This window comes from Eulemur rufifrons, chromosome 24 (genome assembly GCF_041146395.1).
Source record: "Eulemur rufifrons isolate Redbay chromosome 24, OSU_ERuf_1, whole genome shotgun sequence".
NCBI classification, from domain to species: domain Eukaryota; kingdom Metazoa; phylum Chordata; class Mammalia; order Primates; family Lemuridae; genus Eulemur; species Eulemur rufifrons.
In genome coordinates this window covers 4481529-4502732 of record NC_091006.1, presented here as the reverse complement: position 1 = coordinate 4502732, position 21204 = coordinate 4481529, and the positions used below count along the sequence as shown (strand labels likewise).

The 21204-nt window shown below is 55.0% G+C and overlaps 2 protein-coding genes across 2 annotated transcripts; both read right to left on the bottom strand.

The window, feature by feature from the left end:
• Nucleotides 1-1651: 1651 nt before the first annotated feature.
• Nucleotides 1652-2533, bottom strand: FFAR1 (free fatty acid receptor 1). Its single transcript, XM_069458210.1, has one exon. The coding sequence runs from the start codon at nt 2531-2533 to the stop codon at nt 1652-1654; it is 882 nt and encodes a 293-aa protein (XP_069314311.1).
• A 4316-nt stretch (nt 2534-6849) lies between these two features.
• On the bottom strand, nt 6850-17481 carry CD22 (CD22 molecule). Its single transcript, XM_069457535.1, has 14 exons — nt 17471-17481; nt 15351-15406; nt 14704-15078; nt 13464-13757; nt 12190-12456; nt 11791-12054; nt 10668-10925; nt 10197-10460; nt 9850-10113; nt 8650-8746; nt 8426-8501; nt 8141-8259; nt 7321-7405; nt 6850-7026 (listed from the first exon to the last, which is right to left on the bottom strand). Exons 2-14 carry the CDS (start codon nt 15382-15384, stop codon nt 6895-6897), a joined length of 2529 nt encoding a protein of 842 aa, XP_069313636.1. The 5' UTR covers nt 15385-15406; nt 17471-17481; the 3' UTR covers nt 6850-6894.
• Nucleotides 17482-21204: the final 3723 nt, after the last annotated feature.

Here is a 21204-nt window from a genome sequence, read left to right as displayed (position 1 = left end):
ACATAAAGATGCAGTATTAAATCATAACTGCATAAAATTACTGTAGTACATAATGTACCACTGTAATAATTTCGTAGCCACCTCCTGTTGCTATCTTAGTGAGATCAGTCATTTTAGGCCTCTGCTTAAAATGCCATATGACACTAATCATCTCCTTGTGAGCAGTTTTTCTCTCTAGTATATTGTGTATTGAAGTAAAAAATACACAGTTCTTGTATATTTTTCATAGTGTTTGGTGCAATACCGCCAACCTCGAATAACCCCATGGGACCCATATGAAGTGCCACTAGTTATACTGTAAGGGCTCCCAGAAAGCAGAGAAATCACGACGTTACAAGAAAAGGTTGAACTGCTTGATGTATACGATAGACTGAGGCCTGCGGCTACAAGCGCCCGCCATTTCAGACAGACAATTCATCTTGCAAATAGACGATACCGTAAACTTACAGTATCAATAAATACATTACAGTATTGTAAATGTATTTTCTTTTCCTTATGATTTTCTTAATAACATTTTCCTTTCTCAGCCAGGTACAGTGGCTCACGCCTATAATCCTAGCACTCTGGGAGGCTGAGGCAGGAGGATCACTGGAGGTCAGGAGTTCGAGACCAGCCTGAGCAAGAGCGAGACATTGTCTCTACAAAAATAGAAAGAAATTAGCTGGACAGCTAAAAATATATATAGAAAAATTAGCCGGGCATGGTGGCCCATGTCTGTAGTCCCTGCTACTCAGAAGGCTGAGGCAGGAGGATCGCTTGAGCCCAGGAGTTTGAGGTTGCTGTGAGCTAGGCTGACGCCACGGCATTCTAGCCTGGGCAACAGAGCAAGACTCTGTCTCAAAAAAACCCCAAAAAACCATTTTATTTTCTCTAGCTTACTTTATTGTAAGAAAATGGCATATAGTACATATAACATACAAAATACGTATTGACTTTATGTTAATCAGTAAGGCTTCCAGCCAACAGTAGTCTATTAGTAGTTAAAAAATTTTGGGGGGAGTCAAAAGTTATACTTATCATTATGGGTGCTCTTTGAAAAAAAAGTTATGCACAGATTTTCCACTGTGTGGGCATCGGTGCCCCTACCCGCCCCTGCCCCTGCCCGCGCCATTCAAGGGTCAACTGTGCGTTTCCGCGGCTACTGCTGGTTTTGCCTGTACTTGCTCTCCCCCGGCAGAACCATCTTTTCCTACCAACTCCCGGTGCACAGCTCTAATGCTGCCCCCTTGTGAGTGCAAAATAGTATGACAGCGTCATTATCTTGCCTTCCGCTTTAGGTTTTTCCCTCAAATGACTTCTGAGTAGCATTTCCTAAAGTGCATCATGGGAGCGGCAGTTCCTCTAGATGAAAAACCGACTTCTCTCCTTCTTCCGAGCACAGAGCCTCTGCCCACAGGCAGGTAAGGACATGTGGAGGGGAGAGGCCGAGGCCAGGAGGAGAGCTTACCTTCCCCTGCGGCAGGGCTCCCGGCCTCCATTCTTCTCCCCGGCTGGGGACGCTGCCTCGCCAGGCTGAGCTCCTTCCACGAGTGGCTCCACGGGTGCCCCAGGGCAAGGCAGCCCTGCAGTTCCTCTGCAGCAGCCCCCACCAGGGGCCCGGAGAAGCCACCAGCCTCTCCTGCTCTGTGCTCCTTTCCTGCAGCAGGGGCTGCTACTTCTGAGACATTCCTCCCTGCATTCTTGCTGCACATACTGTCCCCACGCCGGGACCGCTTCCCAAGTAACCGGTCACCAGTGGATTGAGCACGACACTCCAGGCACCTGTGATGAGCCCCAGCTTCCGCCAGTGGCCTCCCACGTCGGGGTTCAGGAAGCCGGCCACGTTGGAGGCATTGTAGGGCCCTAAGCAGAACAGCAGCGTGAGCAGGGCCCCGCCGGCCACCCAGGCGGCCCTCAGCTTCCTTCTGTGGCTCAGGCCTGAGTGAGCCAGTGCCCAGAGGCAGCCCACATAGGAGAAGGCCGCGATGGTCAAGGGCAGAAAAAAGAGCAGGAGCGAGAGGCTGAGGCGGGCCGGGCCGGCTGAGGCTGGATCCCAGGCCTCCAGGCAGACGGGAGAGCCGTTGACTGGTGTGCTGATGCCCAGCCAGCCTCCCGGCGCCTCCAACCCAAAGACCAGGCCCAGGTGACAGAGGACGAGGGCCCATATGGCCACACACACACCCCAGGAGTAGCGCGGCCTCCGGATGGCCTGGTAGCCCAGGGGAAAGGCCGCGCCCAGGTAGCGGCCGGCGCTGAGCGCGGCCAGGAAGCCCCCGCCCGCGTAGAGCGGCGCGAAGTGGGCCACCGCGAAGGCGGGACAGAGCAGCACGGGCAGCGGCCAGGTTCCCGAGGCCAGGGCCTCCGCCGCCTTCAGCGGCAGGGAGACGGCCAGCAGCAGGTCCGAGCAGCCCAGGTGCAGGGCGTAGACCAGGCTGGGCGTGAGGCGCAGCCGCGCGTGGGCCGCGGCGCCGCGGATGGCCAGGGCGTTGAGCGGGACGCCCAGCGCGAAGGCCACCGCGTACAGGGCGAAGGCGAGCTGCGGCGGCAGGTGCATGGGGCCGGCGCTGGTCTTCTGGCTCCCAGCCCAGCTGGCTTCTGTGCTCAGATCTCCGCCCGAGCGGAGGGGCTCCTGGGCTCACACGCGGATCTCAGCCCCGCTCTGAGTAGCAGGAGCCATGGAGTGAGTCAGTTGGAACGGACGTGCATGGGAGGACCAGCCCCCAGGCAGCAGTAGAGCCTGCATGGGAGGCGAGCACTGCTGGTCCTCGGTCCCCTGCGGTCTGTCCACCAGGTCCCCTGCCAAGAGGAAGAGAGCACCTGCGGGATAATGGAGAAGACAAAACTCAGCCACCAAGGTCCCAGAAGAGGGGAGGCCTCCCGATTTCTGAGACCCTGCAGGGAGAAGGGGTGGAGGGAACGGAGAACAGGGCTGAGCCCGACAGTCCGTGTTTCTCCTGGGAATGGTAGGTAGACCCCCGAGTTCAATCCCCTGTCCCCAGTTCCCTGGCAAGAGAAGGAGCCGCTCCCCACAGAGGAAAGCCTGCAGGGCAGGGAGGAGCAGTTGGGGTTTGGATGTGATGGGGGCTGCGGCAAGGGGCAGGCAAAGGGGGTCTCCCAGGGGAGAGCCCAAGGGTAAGCCGGGTGCCCTCAGGGTCATGGACATGACCTTGGCAGCCCCAGGGGCCACCCGGACAGGGGCTCCGGGGCCTGGGGAGTTGTCATCAGTGTGGAGAGGAGCCGCAGAAAGAGGGACTCACCTCTTGGCGCTGCCAGATGTCTCTGAGGCTCAGAAGTGCCCCTCGCTGAGCTGCCGGAGGATGCCCGGGTTGAGCAGTGAGCCGGAAGGGAGAGAAGGGGGGCAGGGCCATTAGCCTGAGGCTCACAGCTCGGGTGAGCAGCTAATGGGGCGTCCGGGCTGGAGCTGAGGCTGCATGGGAGGAGGTGAGGGGCCAAGAAGGTGACAGGGACACAGAAGGGGGCAAGGAGAGAAGTCTGGGTTTGGTCTGGGCGGGTTGAGGCGTGTATAGAGCCAGTACCAGAAGGAGCAGGGTTTGTGGGGTACAGCCAGGCCATGGCTTTGTCCCCTCCCCACTGCACTCTCTGCTGGGGGCCAGGCCTTCCCTACTCCGGGATGAAGTCCGGGGCAGGCGGTGTCCTACCGGCGAACTCCTGGACACGAAGAGTACCCCAGTGACTGTGGTCACCCCAGCCATCTCCGCATGGCAGTCACTCCGAGGTGCAGCTCGCACAGGCTGCAGGCACATTTTGTGGGGAGGGGGCCCCCTAATCTCCCTCTCTTCTCCTGTCTAGCTCCATGATGGTGGTTTCTGGCCTTTTCAGTGTTGGCAGTAGGAGGGGGGACGGGAACAGGCAAGGGACAAGCAAAGTCTCATTTGGCCCGCACTGGAGTGACCAGGCTGTTACTCCCCTCTGTCTCTCTCGGGCGGCGCAGATGTCCGGGCCATTCCTCCCCGCGTGGGGATGCAGGGCGGCACTCCCTGAGGCACAGGTGACGTGTGCCCCAAGCTCAGTTTCCTCCTCTCGGCCCTGGGCATCCGGCCGGCCATTCTCCTCCCCGTCGGGGTCACCTGGCCCTTCCAGGAGACCTCCTAAGCCAGATTTCAGATAGCTCCTAGCTGGCCCTCTCTCAGATGCGGCCCACATCTGCCAGTGGGAAAGAAACTCCCTGTCTCTGTGATGCTCCATCTCTGTGCCTGTGTCTGTCTGTCTGTCTGCTTCTCTGTCTCTCTCTCTCTCTCTCTCTCTGCTACCTCAGGTGTGTGCATCCGTCACCAGACTGCGATGCCCCTTCGGAATTCCAAGTCACCCATGAGAACCTCCTGGAAGCTGTTTGAGGTGGAAACAGCACGGGATTCCCAGCATATTAACAACCTCTCCAACAAAATGATCTCATTCCTTTTCCTACCTGGAGGAAAAGTCACTAAATGGCTTCTCGTTTGCCTGCTTTCCAAGGCCTGCACGTGTGGCACAGCGCCTCTCTGTGAATACACAAGAACTTGCTGCCTGTTGTTGCGTGTTTTGTCTTTGGGAAACACTGAGAAAGTGACAGAACTGAGAATGAATGGAAAGGAAGGCCACTCCGGGGAGACAGGTCTTCAAGGCTCCCTGCTGTGACACCTTCCCAGCAGATCAGGTCTCTGCCCAACGTCACCTGTCATCTCCTCAGAGGGCCTTCCTTGATCCCTCCATCCGAACTAACACTTTGCTCCTCTGTATTTACTCAGAACACCTGTGATTCTGTGACATCGTGTTTGCCAGCTCCTCTGCTAGAACGCTGGCCTTAGGCGGCAAAGATTTCAGTCTGTGTCGTCCACTGCCTGTTGCGTAGTAGGTGCTCAGGCAGCCCAGTGAATGGCAGATGGCTTGGGCCCTGGGAGGGCAGTGAGCTCTGGGGCGGGGGGAGGCTGCCTCTGCGCTTCCTGGCCACCTGCTCATCACGCCTCAGCAATGCCTGCTGGCAGCCACGTCTCGTGGTCAATCGGTCATGAAGTGGGTTTATGTCAGCAGCTGGGGGCAGGGAGGGACAGGATGAGAAGGCACTTGACGCTTGCCGGGAAACTGCACCACGCCCATCAGGCTCAGGGCTGCCTTCAGCTCCCTGGAGGGGCCCCTGTCCTGAAAACCCTTGGGGGCCCCAGACAGAACTAGAGATCCCCAAGATCGGAACTGCGTCTTATCTTTTTTCTGCCCCAACAGCTGGCCGTGTGTGGATGCACCAGCAGGCGCTCAGTAAGTGTTTGCGCAATGAACGGAGGAATGGCTGAAAGACAGCGAACCTCGTTTTGGGTACAGAAACCACAAAACTCTCCCCGTCTCTCTCATAAACCATTCTCGAAGTTTCACCTTCCTCCAGAAAAGTTAATGGTGCTCACAAGAAATCAAACTGGGGACCAAGTGGATTGGCGGGTAAATCGGTGCCTCACTCTGCCACAGTTGCAGGAGTTGCCATTCTTGTATGGAGCAGACATGACAAAGGAAGGTGGCACTTTGGGGACACTTGCCGTGTGCCGGGAACCGTATGTTCCTCACCTTGGCGACTGGTTAATCGCAGGTTTCTGCCCTAGGAGGAGAGCGACTTAGCCCTTGGCAGAAGCAGGTGACTGGGTGAAAGATCAAACTAACCGGCAAGTCTGAATCGGTGAAGGTAACAGGCAACTGGCCGGGAGGGCAGCGAACGACAGAAAGCTGTGAGGTTTCTCACGGCCGGTGGCCTTCGAGACGTTTTTTTAAGCAGCTGTGGGTTGTGAAAGAGCTTGGTAGGTTCATTCTTGAGAATAGCTATGAGTGTTGAATCGGCTTCCCCTTTTACATTCTTCGAGAAATGCAAATAAAAGGTGGTGGGAATTTGGTTTTTTAGGGACTTTTGGCTTCTGTGCTAGGCTTCTTATGTTATAGCCCCAGCATAGATAAAATCATTCCACACTTCTTATCCTGAACCACCTGCATGGTAGGTAGTGGTGTCTCCATTTCACAGGTGAAGAAACTGAGGCTTGGGGGGAGTTGGTGAACTCTGCCCAAGGTCACCCGGCTAGTTGGATAGAAGGGCCAAGGTCAAACTCATGCTTGTCTGCCTGCGGAGCTCTCGCACTTTTCCTAACAAGACAGCGGACCCTCCAATCTGCTGAGTTAATCAGAAGATCGCTGGGACTCCTTTTCTTCCTCCCCGCGCCCCCACGCTGCCTTCCCCATCTTCCCCTCTGTGCTCTGACTCACAGACCGGAAGGAGCTCTTTGGTCCTTTGAAGTGGCATCTGAGCCATTTTTATTGTGCAGTCCTCTGGCCGGTACACGTGTATCACACCACTGCCAGTCTCAGGCCCCGGGAGCCCTGGGGGTGGGGGCCGCGGCAGTGCCATCCCTCCCACAGGATGCCTTGCTGACACGGCGACATGTTTCTAGAGCAGTAGCCAGCTCAGGACAGTGCCTCTGTCTACCCCATTTCTGTCCTCTCCCGGGCTTTTCTCCAGATGCAGAAATTGGGCTTGAAATTAGGGAGTAGGGATGTCAGAGCCGGGGAGGGGCCACAGGGATAGGGACGGGAAGAAGGAAAAATGATGACAAGTTGATCCCGGCAGGGACACAGCCAGCTGGGGGTAGGGCTGGAGAGGGGTGGATGGTGGCAGATGGCTGGGTGGGGGCAGGTGTTTGCCTGAGTTCCTGGGCAGGAAGGACACTGGGAAAAGACCAGGGACAGGCCCTTTGGAGGGCTGGGGTTACCAGTGCTGAACAGATTGTCTCTGGGCCAGGAACAAGGTCCTCCACAGTGAGTGTGGGGGAGAGGACGGGGTGGGGGTGCGGAGGAGGTCACGTGGCAGCAGCTGAGCAGCGGTGGCCGGGAGGCCCTGGGGTTTCCTGGCCCCTGCTGCCCCGGCGCCTCCACCACAGCCCGCAGCCCTCAGGGCTTGAGGGTCACGTACTCCACATCCTCCTGGACCCGAGGCCGCTCCCCAGCCCCAAACTGAATCAGCTCCGAGTAGTGAATCCCCTCGTCCTCTGGAGAATCCGGAGCCACGTTCTCGTAGTCGCCCTGAGGAAGCCACGTGGTGGGGAGCTTGGCCTCGAGGTCCCACCCTCCCCCACCCCCCTCCTTGGCTCCACCTGGTAGCCCAAAAGCCCGCGTGGGAGTCCTCTTGTCCAGAACCTGGTCGTGGCGGCATCCAAGACTCGGAGGTGCCTGCCCTGGCTCCGCCCACCTATGCCTGAGCAACCGTCCCCCGCCACCACCCAGCCTTTCCACACCAGTGTACCCAAGCCCTTCCCGTGGGCAGGACCGAGGCTCCCCCCACCACTGCCCCCACCTCCCACAGCTCTGCCCTCTTACCACTCGGCGCTTCTGCACCACGGAGTAAGTGACCATGTCACTGCTGTCTTGGCGAAGCCCCTGCATCCCTGAGGTCTCTGCATCTCTGGGGGGCGGGGTGCAGATGGATGACCACAAAGAAGCATTTCCCGTGAACTCTTCTCTTCCTCCTGACTCCCTCAGCCCCTCAACAGCACCCCAACCTCCGCGCCTTACGTAAGAGCAACCTGCTGGGTCCAGAGTGCCCAGTGCTCACTAAAAAGGGGAGGCACGGCCAGGCGCGGTGGCTCACGCCTGTAATCCTAGCACTCTGGGAGGCCGAGGCGGGTGGATCGTTTGAGCTCAGGAGTTCGAGACCAGCCTGAGCAAGAGTGAGATCCCGTCTCTACTAAAAACAGAAAGAAATTATATGGAGAGCTAAAAATATATATAGAAAAAATTAGCCGAACATGGTGGCACGTGCTTGTAGTCCCAGCTACTCAGGAGGCTGAGGCAGAAGGATTGCTTGAGCCCAGGAGTTTGAGGTTGCTGTGAGCTAGGCTGACCCCACGGCACTCTAGCCTGGGCAGCAGAGTGAGACTCTGTCTCAAAAAACAAAAACAAAAACAAAAACAAACCCCGGGGCCGAGCACATGAGCAGAGGCCTCTATCCCGAGGTCTTGATCTTTGTGATAAAGACCAACTCTGGGTATACACGCCCCTGACTGGGAAAAGCACGTTCAATTTCAGAGACTGTCATCCACCCAGAGGGTTGTCGGGGAGCAGGAATGAGGTAATGAGTATACGGTGGTGCCTGGCGCCGGGTAGGGCAGGCGGGTCACCCTCCCAGGACCCTCAGTACCCAGTTCCTGGTGTGTTGGTCTCGGGAAAGCGCAAGGCAGCATAGCTAATGCCATCTTCCATTACCGGGTTGCAGCATCCCATGGCGTGGGAGCCTTCAGAGAGGGGGGCCCTTCTCATCTGGGGGGGAGAAAAGGTTGAAGCCCTGAGCGCTCTTTCCCCAGCCCGAGTCCCTTCCCCCGGCCTCTGGCAGCCCCGATCTCCCCAGAGGCCTCTGCAGCCTCCTTCACCTCGGTTCTCCTCCTGACATCACGGTCTGCCCTGCATTCGATCTTCTCCATCCTACCTTTTTATTCCTCACAAAGAAACTCTGACCACTGGAATTTTCCTGAAGCCCCTGCTGGCTGCGGGTCCTCTTCCAGCTAAGAAAAAAAGGCACGTCAGTGAGGGTCCAGGGAACGGGAACGGGACCCCATGGATTCTGCAGGCTGCAGGCTTCAGAATCGAGCACCCAGAAACTCGCGTTCAGCCAGGGGACAGTGCGGGGACTGGGCAGCATGAGGAGCTCACCTCTGCCAAAACTTGACCCCGAAGATGACCAGGATGAGGACAGCCAGGCAGAGCCCGAGGACCACGGCCACCCGCCTGCCGATGGTCTCCGGGCTGTCTGGTGGAGAAAGGAGAGAGACTCGATCAGTTAAGGGGCAGCTCTGGCCTGGAAGGCACCTCGACTTCTCTCTGTGTCCAGCCCCTTCTCGCCCACGTGTCTTTGCCTCCATGCGTGGGAGAGGGGGGCAGGAAGGAGGGAGAAGCCGGCCCCTGCCCCCTAGGGCTTGCTCTGTCTCCTGAGCGGCTCCTGCCTTCCTGCCCTGTGCGGCCTGTGACCCACACCCTGGTACATGGGCGCAACTTTCAGCGCAGTTTGGTCACACTGTGGGGACTGGCTTTGACCCAGCAGTTCCGCATGGGAACTGATCTCACCACCGTCCTTGCACACCTCGGCCTTGAAGCGCCCCGGGCAGAAGGCATGCGACATTCACACAAGGGGGCACAATGCGGCCCTGAGAAAAATCGAGATTTTTCTGGGTGTGTGAAAAGTGGAGACTCAGGGAACAGGGATTCTGTATAGTGTGTCTGTTACATTTCCATATTTCCTCCATATTTCCTCGGGAGGCTTTCCTGTCGCCCCCTGGCTTCTCGGGTGATGATTCTCTAACTTTAAAGCCACAGCTCCGATCATTAATCTCAACAGTAGAAAAAATAGATTAAATATCTCCCCTACGTTTCCAGACTCTTTAGATACTCTGTATACACACAGCCAGAACAATCTCCACGTGGTATCATTACCCAGAACAAAGAAAAGTCCGGGGCAGAGTGTGAGCTCTGCTGGCGTCGGTGTCAGAGAAGGGTGTGGGACGCGGACCCGGCTACAGGCACCGCGCATGCGTAGCAGGCCCCGGAGGAGCTGGCGTGACTGCCCCCATGACTGCGTCCCCTCTAGGGAGGGGACGAGGGTTCTCCGAGATCAAGGGTGATAGGCGTTTGTTTCCACTGGTTACCCTTTTGTGCTTTAAAATATTGTTCTACCATGTGCTTGTATTATCTTTTTAAAAAACCACTAAAATCTCAAAAGATAAAAATGAGGCTGTCAAGGGTGAGACAGAGAGACAGAGAGAGACCCGGCCTGCGAGGGAGCCCTAGAGGGTCGGGAGGGACAGAGGGGAGGTAGGAAGAGGGAGCCCGGGGGGCCGGGGAGGGGCAGGGCCTTACAGTAGACGGTCAGGGTGCTGGGAGGCGACTCGCCCGCGCCCAGCCGGCTGGAGCCGCGGCACCGGTAGGCGCCCGAGTGCTGGACCTTCACGGGGTCCAGCCTCAGCGTGCGGCCGTCGTGGTGAAGGTTCTGGTTATTCCAGTCAAACCAGGCATACCGGGAGACGGGAGGGTTGGCATCGCTCTCGCATGTCAGCGCTGCCTTCTCCCCCTCCATCACGCTGTCTCCTGGGGTCACGGACACCCACAGCCTCCTGGGTGCATCTGCAAGGGGAAACAAAGTCAGGATCAGGCAGCCGGTCCCCTGCCCTTTTCTGCCCCGCCAGCCTCCAGCACCGGCCACTCACACAGCACTTGGAGCCCCCACGCCTCAGACGCAGTCTGTCCTACGGAGTTGCTGACCGAGCAGCTGTAATTGCCAGCATCTTCCGGGGAGACGGAGTTAAAGCTGAGTTCTCTTCCTTTCCCCAGAAAGCTTCCATTTTTCTTCCAGATGAAGTGGACTTCTCCAGGGCGACTGCTTGAGAAGTCACATTGGAGAACGACCCGGTGTCCAGAGTGAATCTCGGGCCGGGGGTTGGTCTGCAGGACCCTCACATCTCTGGGGGCATCTGGAGGGCAAGGGCCTCAGGCTGACCTCCCAGCTCCCTGTCCCTCTTGCTGTCCCCAGGGCTTCCTCTCCCCTTGGCCCTGAGGCCTGGCTCTCATCCCTCAATTCCGTCAAAGAAGCTGGTCCAGGCTCCATTCTCCTCGCCCTTTGATCCCCATGTCCCAGCTGGGCCACTCCCCAGATTCGCCTGCCCAGTCGGGGAACTCACAGTGGACGTTCAGGTCGACAGGGGGCGCCCACGAGCACCAGCTGTTGCAGGCTGCGCAGGTGATGGTCTTGTCATCCCAGGCGACTTTCTGAATCACCAGCAGCCCAGGCAACTGCTGGGCCCAGGAGCCCTGAGGACTCCATTGGTACCGGGTGACTCTAGGGTTACTGGAATTGTAGTTGCAGGAAAGGGTCACGCGGTCGCCTTCTCGAATCGGTGTGGAGTTTTGAATCACTGCGGTCACATTCTTGGGGGCATCTAGGAGAAAACCAGATGGGTGAGTGAAGAAAAGCCAGCTTGTCCAGTATACCCTTCCCTTCCTGCTCCTGCCTCCGCCACCGCCCCCCTGCATTCTCAGAGTTCCCGAATTCATCAAAGGAGGCTGGTGCCTCCCTCCTGCATCGGTGTGAGGGTGGAAGCCCTGCCCTGGCTGTGGTTTGAGGCAGGATGGCACAGCAGCTCAAAGAGCAGCGCCGGGGACAGACTGCCAGACCCAGCCACTTAGACCCACAAGGCCACGGGCTGCAGGCCGCGGTTTACTCGGCTGTCCAGTGGGGTCTGGAGAGGACCTAACCTCGTGCAATCGCTACAAGGGTGAAAGGAGATGATGCCCTAGAGCAGAGTGTGGCGTATAGAAGACACTCAGTCATCGCTGCTGCTGCTGCTCCTGTATATCCAGCTGTCTGGATGTTCAGGATCTGGGCATCTCCGTCAGCACCTGTGACATCTGGGGGTCCCAGGATCAAGCCTACGGGTTCCCTTTGTCCTGGCCTCCACCCAGTGACAAGATTCACTGGGTTTGTCCCGGTTCTCCTCAAAAACTTCAGGACCTCTTCTGGGACTCAGCCGCTGCGTCCCCCACAGAGCCCTGGAGTCTTGCAGTTCATTCATTCAACAAGCATCTGCTGAGCACCTGCCACGAGCCAGGCCCTGGTCTAGGTGCCGGGAATACACCTGTGAACAGCAAGGAAGCCCCTGCCCCAGGAAGCTTCCATCTCAGGCGACCCTGGCTTCTGCCTGCGCTTCATTCCTGGCCGAGGAACTCCCTGCGCCCCCGTCTGCCTTCCTCCTTCCCCCGCTTTCGCCTCCTCTCCCTGGAACCGGAGGCTCTGTGGCTACTCACACTGGACATCCAGCTCAGCTCCCCGGCCAGTCTGGCCAACGCCAAGGATATTTTCTGCCAAGCAGGAGTAAGTCCCAGCGTGTGAGAGGAGGACTTCTAGGATCTGCAATGTCTTTTCTGTTTTTCCCAGCACTTCTTTCCCATCGTGATACCAGGTGTAATTTGTCGGAGGAGGATTGGCCAGTGATGTACACATCAGCTCTACTGTTTTTCCCTCAATAACTGGTGACTGGAGGATCTGAACTATGGAAGGTTCTGGAGCATCTGGAAGAAGGGGCAGAGGCAAGTGGGGAGGTGAGGTGAGCGCTCCGACCACGAGAGCCCCCGCTGCTCATTTTTTGGGGCCCTGGATCCACCCGCACGAACTCCCTGCCCCTCCCCAGCTCCGAGGAGGCTCACACTGCACTTCGAGGGCCACTTCCTTTGACATGTTTGTGCCCATGTCACTGGAGGCCTGGCACCTGTACTTCCCACTCATGTTTCTGGTCACTGCATGCAGATTTAGCGTGATTGTGTCCTGCATGCTCAGCGGGGCCCCATCCTTGAGCCAGGATATGGTCCGGTGCTCTGGGTTGCTGCTGATGACCTCGCATGTCATGCTCACGGACTCCCCCTCCTTGACAGTGGCTTCCTGGGGACTGACGTTGATCTCCAACTTCGGGAGGTCTGGAGGAGCAGAGGGACCATGGGGAGGGGACAAGGAGTCCTCAGAGGGTGGGCAGTGTGAGAGGTGGCAGTGCTTCTATTCTGACACAGCAGTGGCCTGCTGGTCCCTTCACCCAGGTGGCTGTCTCAGCCTCCTAACTCGGCTCTCTGCTTCCCCCTTCCCACTTCCGCAGCGGCAGGCTGCCTAATACAGTCAGCCAGACCTCTCAGTCCTTGCTTGGAGCCATTCAGTGGATTCCGCACTTACAGTCAAATCCCAACCCCCTTCCGCAGCCCCCAGGCACCGGCGTCCCCGCCACCTCGCCTGCTTCCTCTCACGCTCTCCCAGTTCCACCTCCAGGCCTTGTCTTGCTCTTTTCCACTCCCGGAACCTTCTTCCCATTTCTTCTCTCCCCAAGTCAACCTAAGTGCCCCCCTTCCTCGGAGAGGTGTCCAGCCGTCACGCCCTGCCCTCACCTGCCTTATTTTCTTAGTCAGGTGTCACTGCCTACAGTCTGCTCTAGGTTCCCTCTGCTAATCCATTCACTGTCGTCTCCCTCACTGCCGTGCCCGCTCCGCGTGGACAAGGACTTGGCTCACTGCTGTTTCCCACCCCGCTGCCCCCAGCTGGCAGCCAGAACGAGGCCTGGCCCCCACTAGGCTCACAGCAGATATTTATTGAATGAATCAATGAGGCACAACATAATAGTGTGAAAAAAATTTCCCTGCAAGGCAGAACGAAGAAACCTAACCAGATAATCCCCAAATCATGCCCTGGCTTGAGGATAAGATTATTATTGTGTTCGGCCAAAGGAGAGGCTACAATGACTCTGAAACACAGGGCTGACAAGAGGGACGGTGGCGGAGGAAGAGGCTGTGTGGGGGCCAGTCCCTGCTGCGGGTGACCACAGATTGATTACCCGGCCTTCTGGGTGAGCTCCTGTTACCCGCGGCCCATGCCCACTGCGGGGTTGGGGAGAAGGCGACAGGGACTTCATCCTTCCCACGGGCGCAACCGGGAGACTCACGCTTCACGTCCAGCTGCACCGTCTCCTTGGAAAGCACCTGCTGTTCCCTGTCACTCCAGAGCTGGCATGTCACGTTCTTCCCGTGGTGATGCCACTGTGGCTGGAACTTGAGCTCACTCTCGATTAAGTCAGTCATGGGGGAAATGGAAGTCGAGGAGTCAACAGGTCCCTCCAGGGACCACTGCCATTGGGTCCGGTACCCAAAGCAGGTGAAATTCAGCCAGCAGGACAGAGTGACTTCCTGGAACTCTTGAATTTCTGGAGGGAGCCGGATGTGAGGTACAAGAGGCCTTTCTGCAAAAAGAGTGGAGGCCTTGCCTGAGGCCTGGGGGGCGAGGACGGGTGCAGACACAGGGCTTTAGACGTCCCGTCCCAAATAACCCTCAGGAAGCCCTTGCCGGTCCATTCCTCCTCTCTCCAGTCCTGCTTTTCTCCACTACGAATCATGCTCGTTCAGCCGAAATACTCTCTGAAAGGCCTTGGCGACACCGGACCTCCTTGGGAATTGTATTCTGTACTCATTTTATTCTCATTTACGGACGTTTGCTTTCTAAATGTTTGCAAGATCATTCCTCCCGCTAGCCCTAAGTGAATTTGACATGTTCAGTTCAGTTCAGTTCAACATGTATTTTTGAGCTCGGATGACAAAACCATGTTTGTTTAATGGCCTCAGTGTTGGAGACATCCGAGCACAGCATTCCTGTAGCAGGATGGGCCTGGGTCAGCTCTCCCCCCGCCTGGACCACCCTTCAGACTGCAGGGTCTGAAACAGCATCCCTCACCCCAAACACAGGGCTGCTCTAGAACCGTCCACCGAAGAAACAGGCTGTGGAGCGGAGTGACCACACTCTCTAGGGTGCAGGTCTCAGACCTGTGTTTCACGGGCCACGTCCACATGTGTGTCACCTAGCCTTGAAGGGTTCATAGTAATCTGTCACCAACATGAACACATTGGGAGATTTCACTTGCAAATCCAGATTTCCATTTTCTTTTGAAAAATCAGAAAATCTGGCAATGTGCAACCCAGATTCCAGCATGGGCAGGAGAGGAGGGCAGGCGGGACAAGTGGCCCATGCTGCAGTTTGTCACAGCCTCTTCTCGTGCTGCCCGCGTTCCCCGCTCGTGTCCCCTGCCTGACCTCAGCGGGGAACGTGGTTTCTGACCCCTGTTCCAGGACCTGGGTTTTTGCCGCCTCCTCCTCACCCCTGCCAAGGCAGAGGGACCCTCCCCGAGGCCTTACCAGAGACGTTGAGGTGTATTTCCTCCATCCATCTGTCCCTCTTCAACATCATCCTCAGCCCCAGCTTCCCGCTGTCGTTTACGTGCACCCGGTCGATGCTCAGGGTGCAGTTGTTTCTTTTGCCTCCCAGGAATCGGACCCTTTCCTGCTGAGAAGGAGACTCTTCCATCTTCGTGGTCCTATAGAGGATGGTCCCGTTGTAGCTCTTGGTGATGTTGCTGTACTGGGCATTGTGGTACACGGTGATGTTTTCCAGGTCCTCGGACTTTGGGTTCGTGTACTTGCAGGGGATCCAGACGCAGGCCCCCTCCCAGGCGTAGACGGTGTTGGGGTGACTAAAACTCCATTTGTGTGAGTCAGAGAAAGCCAAGTATTCTGAAACTCACCGCAGTGATGAGAAAGCGTTATTGAGAAGGAGGGCGTGAGAGCTTGCAAAGGAATCAAGAAATCCCTGCGAGGGTAGAGGAGCGAGAGGGAGGCGCACAGAGAGAGCAAGAAGCACATCCGCGCCCGTGTCTGTGCCCGCACTGCGCACGGCCTGCCTCACCCGCCCCACCTTTACTCTTCTCCGCCCCAGGTCCCTCCTCCCCCTCCAGTGCCCACTGACATCCCGGAACCCCAGTACCAGCCCAGGCCACAGTCCTTACCCAGGAGCAGGAGCCAGGGGCCAAGGAGACGCATGGTGTCGTGCCTGGGCGGAAGCCTGGGCCGGGAAGAGTTGGCCTTTGAGCCACCTGGGTGCTCACTTCTCTGGATGGGTTTCCTTTCACCCACTGAACTGAGCCCCCACCCTTCCCCCATCCCAGGAGGGCTGGGCCTGGTTGCATCGTGGGGATGGGGACTTCTGGAAGCTCACGGAGCCTTTTCCTTCAGCCCGAGAGCCCCGTGGGGGCGTCCTCTCTCTCTCCCCAGCATTCCTGCCTTCCTTTCCTCCTTCCTCCCTCCCTGCCTCCCTTCCTCTCATCTATTCATCCATCCATAGTTTTATAAACTTCCTGCCCAGCTCTCAGGCTTTCAGTGGCACCAGACCACCGAGTGCCTCCCATGCCAGACATGGGATCACTTGGAGCTCTCCCTGCAGCTTTTATACAGGGGAGAGACAGGGTCAAACTTCGATTTGAAAGACCAAGAAAAAAATAATTCTAAAACCATAGTAAAGTATGACGCCAGGAGAGCATTTAGAGGGGTCTGGAGCGTCTTAGGAGAATATGATTCAAGGGTCCCACTCAGATACCCCTAAGGGCCAGGTAGTAAACGTAAATCATCCAAGTAGGGACAAAGGCCATGCCTTGCCTACAGGTGGCTTCTGTCTCAGTTCCAGCCAGTTGTTGCCAAGTGGAACACGAGCTCAGCACTGTCTAATCTTCCACTGTTCGAAGAAAACTAAGAAGCCCAATTTTTATGTGAAATGTTCTGCTTTAAAAAAAAAAAAATACAGGGAGCTGGTCAAACAAAACCTATTTGTGGGTTAGGCTTTGCAGCTGCTTCCCATCTCTCCCTCTCTCCATGCCATGAGCTCGCCATCCGCCATCCCTGACTTTTGCACAGAGTTACATTTACATAGAGTTAAATTTAAGTCACAATTTACATGGTTGCGGCCCTCTGTGCTGGTCCCTGGGGAGCTTGCAGGATGTGACCGCAGAGTGTGTCTCCGGTGTCAGCACAGCCCTGAGCCCCTCCCACCCACCCACCAGCATTTCCCAGGCATCGACACCCCCTCTCGGTCTGTTTATGTCCCCAGGCTGCGCGGCTCATGCCGAGGGCTGCTGGGTGTCCAGTATCGTGTGTCGGGGACTCCAGGCTGCTGGCCCAGAGCAGGAAGGGGATCTGTCCCCAGGCATACAGTGAGGGGCTGATGCTGCCGCCTATTCTCCAGGCAGAGCTGACAGTCAGCTCGGTAGGCGCTAACAGTGTCACACACACAAGGTCTTCAAGGTCACATCCACTTGAGAAAAGCTGGGTTAAAAAGTTAAGGAACATTCTTTCATGCAGAACTTTTCAAACCTTTTAATGAGCTGTATCTGCATCATAGATCTACAAACGTAGGGATCAGAATACAGTCCTACAATACCTAGCACATATTTCTTTGGCCCTGGGATCTATTGTACATTTCCCATAGAAAACTCCGCAGGGTTGCAGGGCCAGCATCCTGAGAGCACTTTGAGATCCCTGTAAGGTTTCCTAAGGGCAAACAAGGGTTGTGGCAAGGACTAGATTCCGTTGCCTGGGGCAAAGATTCGCAGCTCCAGCGGCTGGGCCGCTGTGCCCCTCCGCCAGCACCCCCCAAGCACACCGTCATCTGAGCGGGAAAGGGCACCTCCAGAGCAGGGCTGCCTAGTACTCGCCCCAAGGAGCTCCAGGCAGTCTCTGGAGCATGGAAATTGGGGTCCCAGGCCTGGGAGTTGGAAGGCTGAGGAGACAGGGTGGGGTGTGAAGGCTAGGGACCGTAGTCCTTAGGCACAAAGCCAGGACAAGGCCACACTGTCCACACCTGTAGCCTGCTCGCTACAGGCCTGCTTAGGGCCGTGCAGGACCTCAAAGCCGACCCCCCTGACCCCTCTCTTCCTTCCTGGGCATCCATCCTGCCCTCACCAAGCCTGGCAAGGGCGATGCTCAAAGACAGGGGTCTGTCCACCACCTGCCGCAACACAGGCGGGAGAGGCAAAGGGAGGCCCTCGCTGTGTTCCCAGCCCTGGGAATTACGCGGCACATAACAGCTGCTCCACGCTTGCTTGTTGAATGCCAAAAAGAACAAAATGATTTTTACCTGTTTCCTCGTGTCTTCCCTCTTCAGGGACCCTGGCAGCGTCTGAGAGTGAAAGGGGAAGTCCGTTCCTGTGCAGTAACTGATTGTCACCTCCTTGGCCACGCCCCCTGTCTGCAGCTCTGAAGATGACCCGGGGGCATCATGGTCTGGGGAGTGGGGGAGAGAGACAACGGGGGCATGTGGACTTGGAGTCACATCGGGACACCGGGATATCCACGGTCAGTTCTTAGTTCCAGGCTATGGGATTTCTGTGTCTGGTCGGTTTCAGAGCCGGCTTCTCCACAACTCCCCCGCTCCCCGGCTCTCGGGAAAGGCTAATGCCTCCAGCCACGCAGAAGACCAGGCGGCGTGCGGGGAAAAGGCACCGGTCAACCTGAAAGTATTGGGAGTTTAGTGCCACTAGCGGTTATTTCCACTCCCACTACCCTGTGTCACAGGCATGAATGGCGGGGAATCCGACGGCTCACACCAACGCTCCGGCAGCCCCAAGGGTCGAGGGAAGAGCACAGATACCAGGAAAGAAGAAGACGTCTCGTGGGAAGTGTCACTGAATGGGAAAGTTTTGAGACTGAAACCTCTGCATTTGTATCGGGCTTCTAGTCAGTGAGTGTCTCGGGAGCAAAACCAGGCAGGAGTTAAGGCCATGCAAATCCTACAGGTGACGATGGAAGCTTCCGAGAACTCTTTGCTCTGATACCACTGCACTCCACGGCAGCTGGCCATAGGATGGAAACAGAAAGAGGGAAGAACAGCTTCTTCAAAAACCAGTGCTATTCTTGAAATATGGAGTAGACACACGTTTCTCTATTTCTTCTGCTAAGTACCACTGAAAACTCTGTTTTATAAAACAAGCATAAAAAGACACAAAGGTGGAGAGAATTTCTGGCAGACGAGTTAGGGAGCTTGGTGCCCGGGGAATGACACGGTGGTGCCTTCCCTGAGTTTTCTCTTTGCCTCGCATAGCTCAGATCGGACACCAGAGAAGCCCACAACTGGAAATGCCAATGAGCACAAATGACAAAAAAAGTTCCAGCTGAACTCTGCTTTTCTAGCCCAAGAACCAAGAAAGGGGCACGGTGGAAGGATAGAACTCTTTCCCTCAGTAACTGCTCTACTCCAGCCAAATACCATAGAAAAAAACTACAGCCTCATCCTCACCCCGTCAGCAAAGGCTGAGTGGGGAGCCCAGGCTTCCACCCTGGCTGGGGTGTAACAAAGAACCCTGAGCCACTCAGCATACTTGGTCGGACTGAGAAGGTGCCAGAGAAGGCGGAGTGTGGCTCTGGGACCTTCGTGCCCCCTGGGCTCACCCTCCCTGCAGCATCATGGAGACCACATGGGCAGCTTGGACATCCCCCTCCACCTGATGTAGCCATGAGACATTCCTGCCCATCCCCACTGGAGCCGTGTCAGAGGAGGCCTAGTGGAGAGTTGGGACTTTCGCCTCCCCCCAGGGGTAACAAGCCCCCTCCAAGGCGTCAGTGAAAGTCACATGGGGGACAGTAATGAGATCCCCCCTCCCAGCCAGTGTGGAGGTAGTGAATACTTAGTGGGCAACCTGAACTCCCACCCCTGCCCAGCAATAACAAGGAGTCCTCACCCCTCCCCCAGGTGTCAGGAAAGGCTGAGTGGACAACCTGGACTTTTACCCCCATCTGGAAATAACGAGGCAGTGCCCCTCCTTCATTTCACTGGGGCAGCATAAAGGGAGGCCTGCTAAAATACAAGATTTAAATAAGATCCAGGGCCTTACAACATAGTACCTAACATGCTCCCATCGAAAATCACTCATCATGCTAAGACCCAGGAAGTTCTCAAACTGAATGAGAAAAGATAATCAGCAGACACAAACGCCGAGATGACACAGAGGTTAGAATTATCCGACAGAGATTTTTTTTTTTTTTTTTTTTTTTGAGACAGAGTCTCGCTTTTGTTGCCCGGGCTAGAGTGAGTGCCCTGGCGTCAGCCTAACTCACAGCAACCTCAAACTCCTGGGCTCAAGCGATCCTCCTGTCTCAGCCTCCCGAGTAGCTGGGACTACAGGCATGTGCCACCATGCCCAGCTAATTTTTTCTATATATATTTTTAGTTGGCCAGATAATTTCTTTCTATTTTTAGTAAGAGACGGGGTCTCGCTCTTGCTCAGGCTGGTCTCGAACTCCTGACCTCAAGCGATCCACCCACCTCGGCCTCCCAGAGTGCTAGGATTACAGGTGTGAGCCACCATGCCTGGCCTCTGACAGAGATTTTAAAGCAGCCATCGCAAAAATGCTTCAAGGAGCAATTGCAAACACACTTGAAATGAAAAAATAGAAAGTCTCCCCAAAGAAATATAAAGAAGAACCAAATGGAAATTTTAGAACTAAAAAATACAATAAGTGAAATGAAAACCTTAAAGGATGGGCTCAACAGCAGAATGGAGAGTATAGAAGAAAGAATCAGTGAAATGGAACATAGAACATAGAAATTACTTATTCTGAACAACAGAGAGAAAATAGACTGGAAGAAAATGAACAGAGCCTCAAGGACATGTGTGACTATAATAAAAGATCTAACATGTGTGTCACTGGAGTGTCAAAAGGAAAGGAGAAAGAAGCTAGGGCTAAAAAAATTCCAAGAAATAAAGGCTACAAATTTTCTTAATTTGACAACACACACACACACACACACACACACACGCAACATATATCTACAGATTTAAGAAGCCGAGTAAATCACAGACAGGATAAACCCAAAGAAATCCACGCCAAGACACATAGTCAAATTTCTAAAAACTAGAGGCAGAGACAAAAAATCTTGAAAGCAACCTCATACAAATGACTCATTACCTACAGCAGGGAAACCATTCAAATGGCAGGGGATTTCTCATCAAAAACCATGGAGACCATAAGAAGGTGACACAGTATTTTTCAGGTGCTGAAAGAAAGGAACTGCCAACCCGAATTCTGTATCTAGTAAAAATATCCTTCAGGAATGAGGGGGAAGTCAAGACATTCTCAAATGAAAGAAAACTAAGAGAATTTTTGTCCAACACAGACCTACCCTAAAAGAACGGCTAAAGGGAATTCTCTAAACAGAAAGGAAATGATTTAAAAAAAAAAAAAAAAAAAAGAAGAAGGAATCTTGGAACATCAGGAAGAAAGAACACAGAAGAGCAAACCTATGGGTAAATATAATAGACTTTTCTTCTCCTTTTGAGTTTTCTAAATTATGTTAGACAGTCAAAGCAAAAACTATAACACTATCTAATTCTGTTGTCAATGTGTGTAGAGAAAATATTTAACAACCAAGCAGAAAGTCAGCAAGAATATATAGGAACTCAAAAATTGTAAACCAACAGGATCGAATTGACATTTATAGATTCATCCATGCAACAACAGCATAATATACATTTTCTCCAAGCACTTATGGCACATATACCAAGATAAACTATATCCAAGGCCATAAAACAAGCTTCAATAAGTCTGAAATAACTGACATCATACACAGTATGTTCTATAACCACAATGGAATCAAATTAGATGCAGGTAATAACAGAAAGATAACAGAAAAATCTCCAAACACTTGGGAATGAAACAACACACTTCTAAGTAACCCATGGGTCAAACGGGAAATCTCAAGGGAACCTTTTAAAAAATGCATTAAACTGAATGAAAATGAAAATAGAACTTACCAAATTTTGGGAACACAGCCAAAGCACAAGAGGGAAATTTATAGCACTAAATGCTAACATT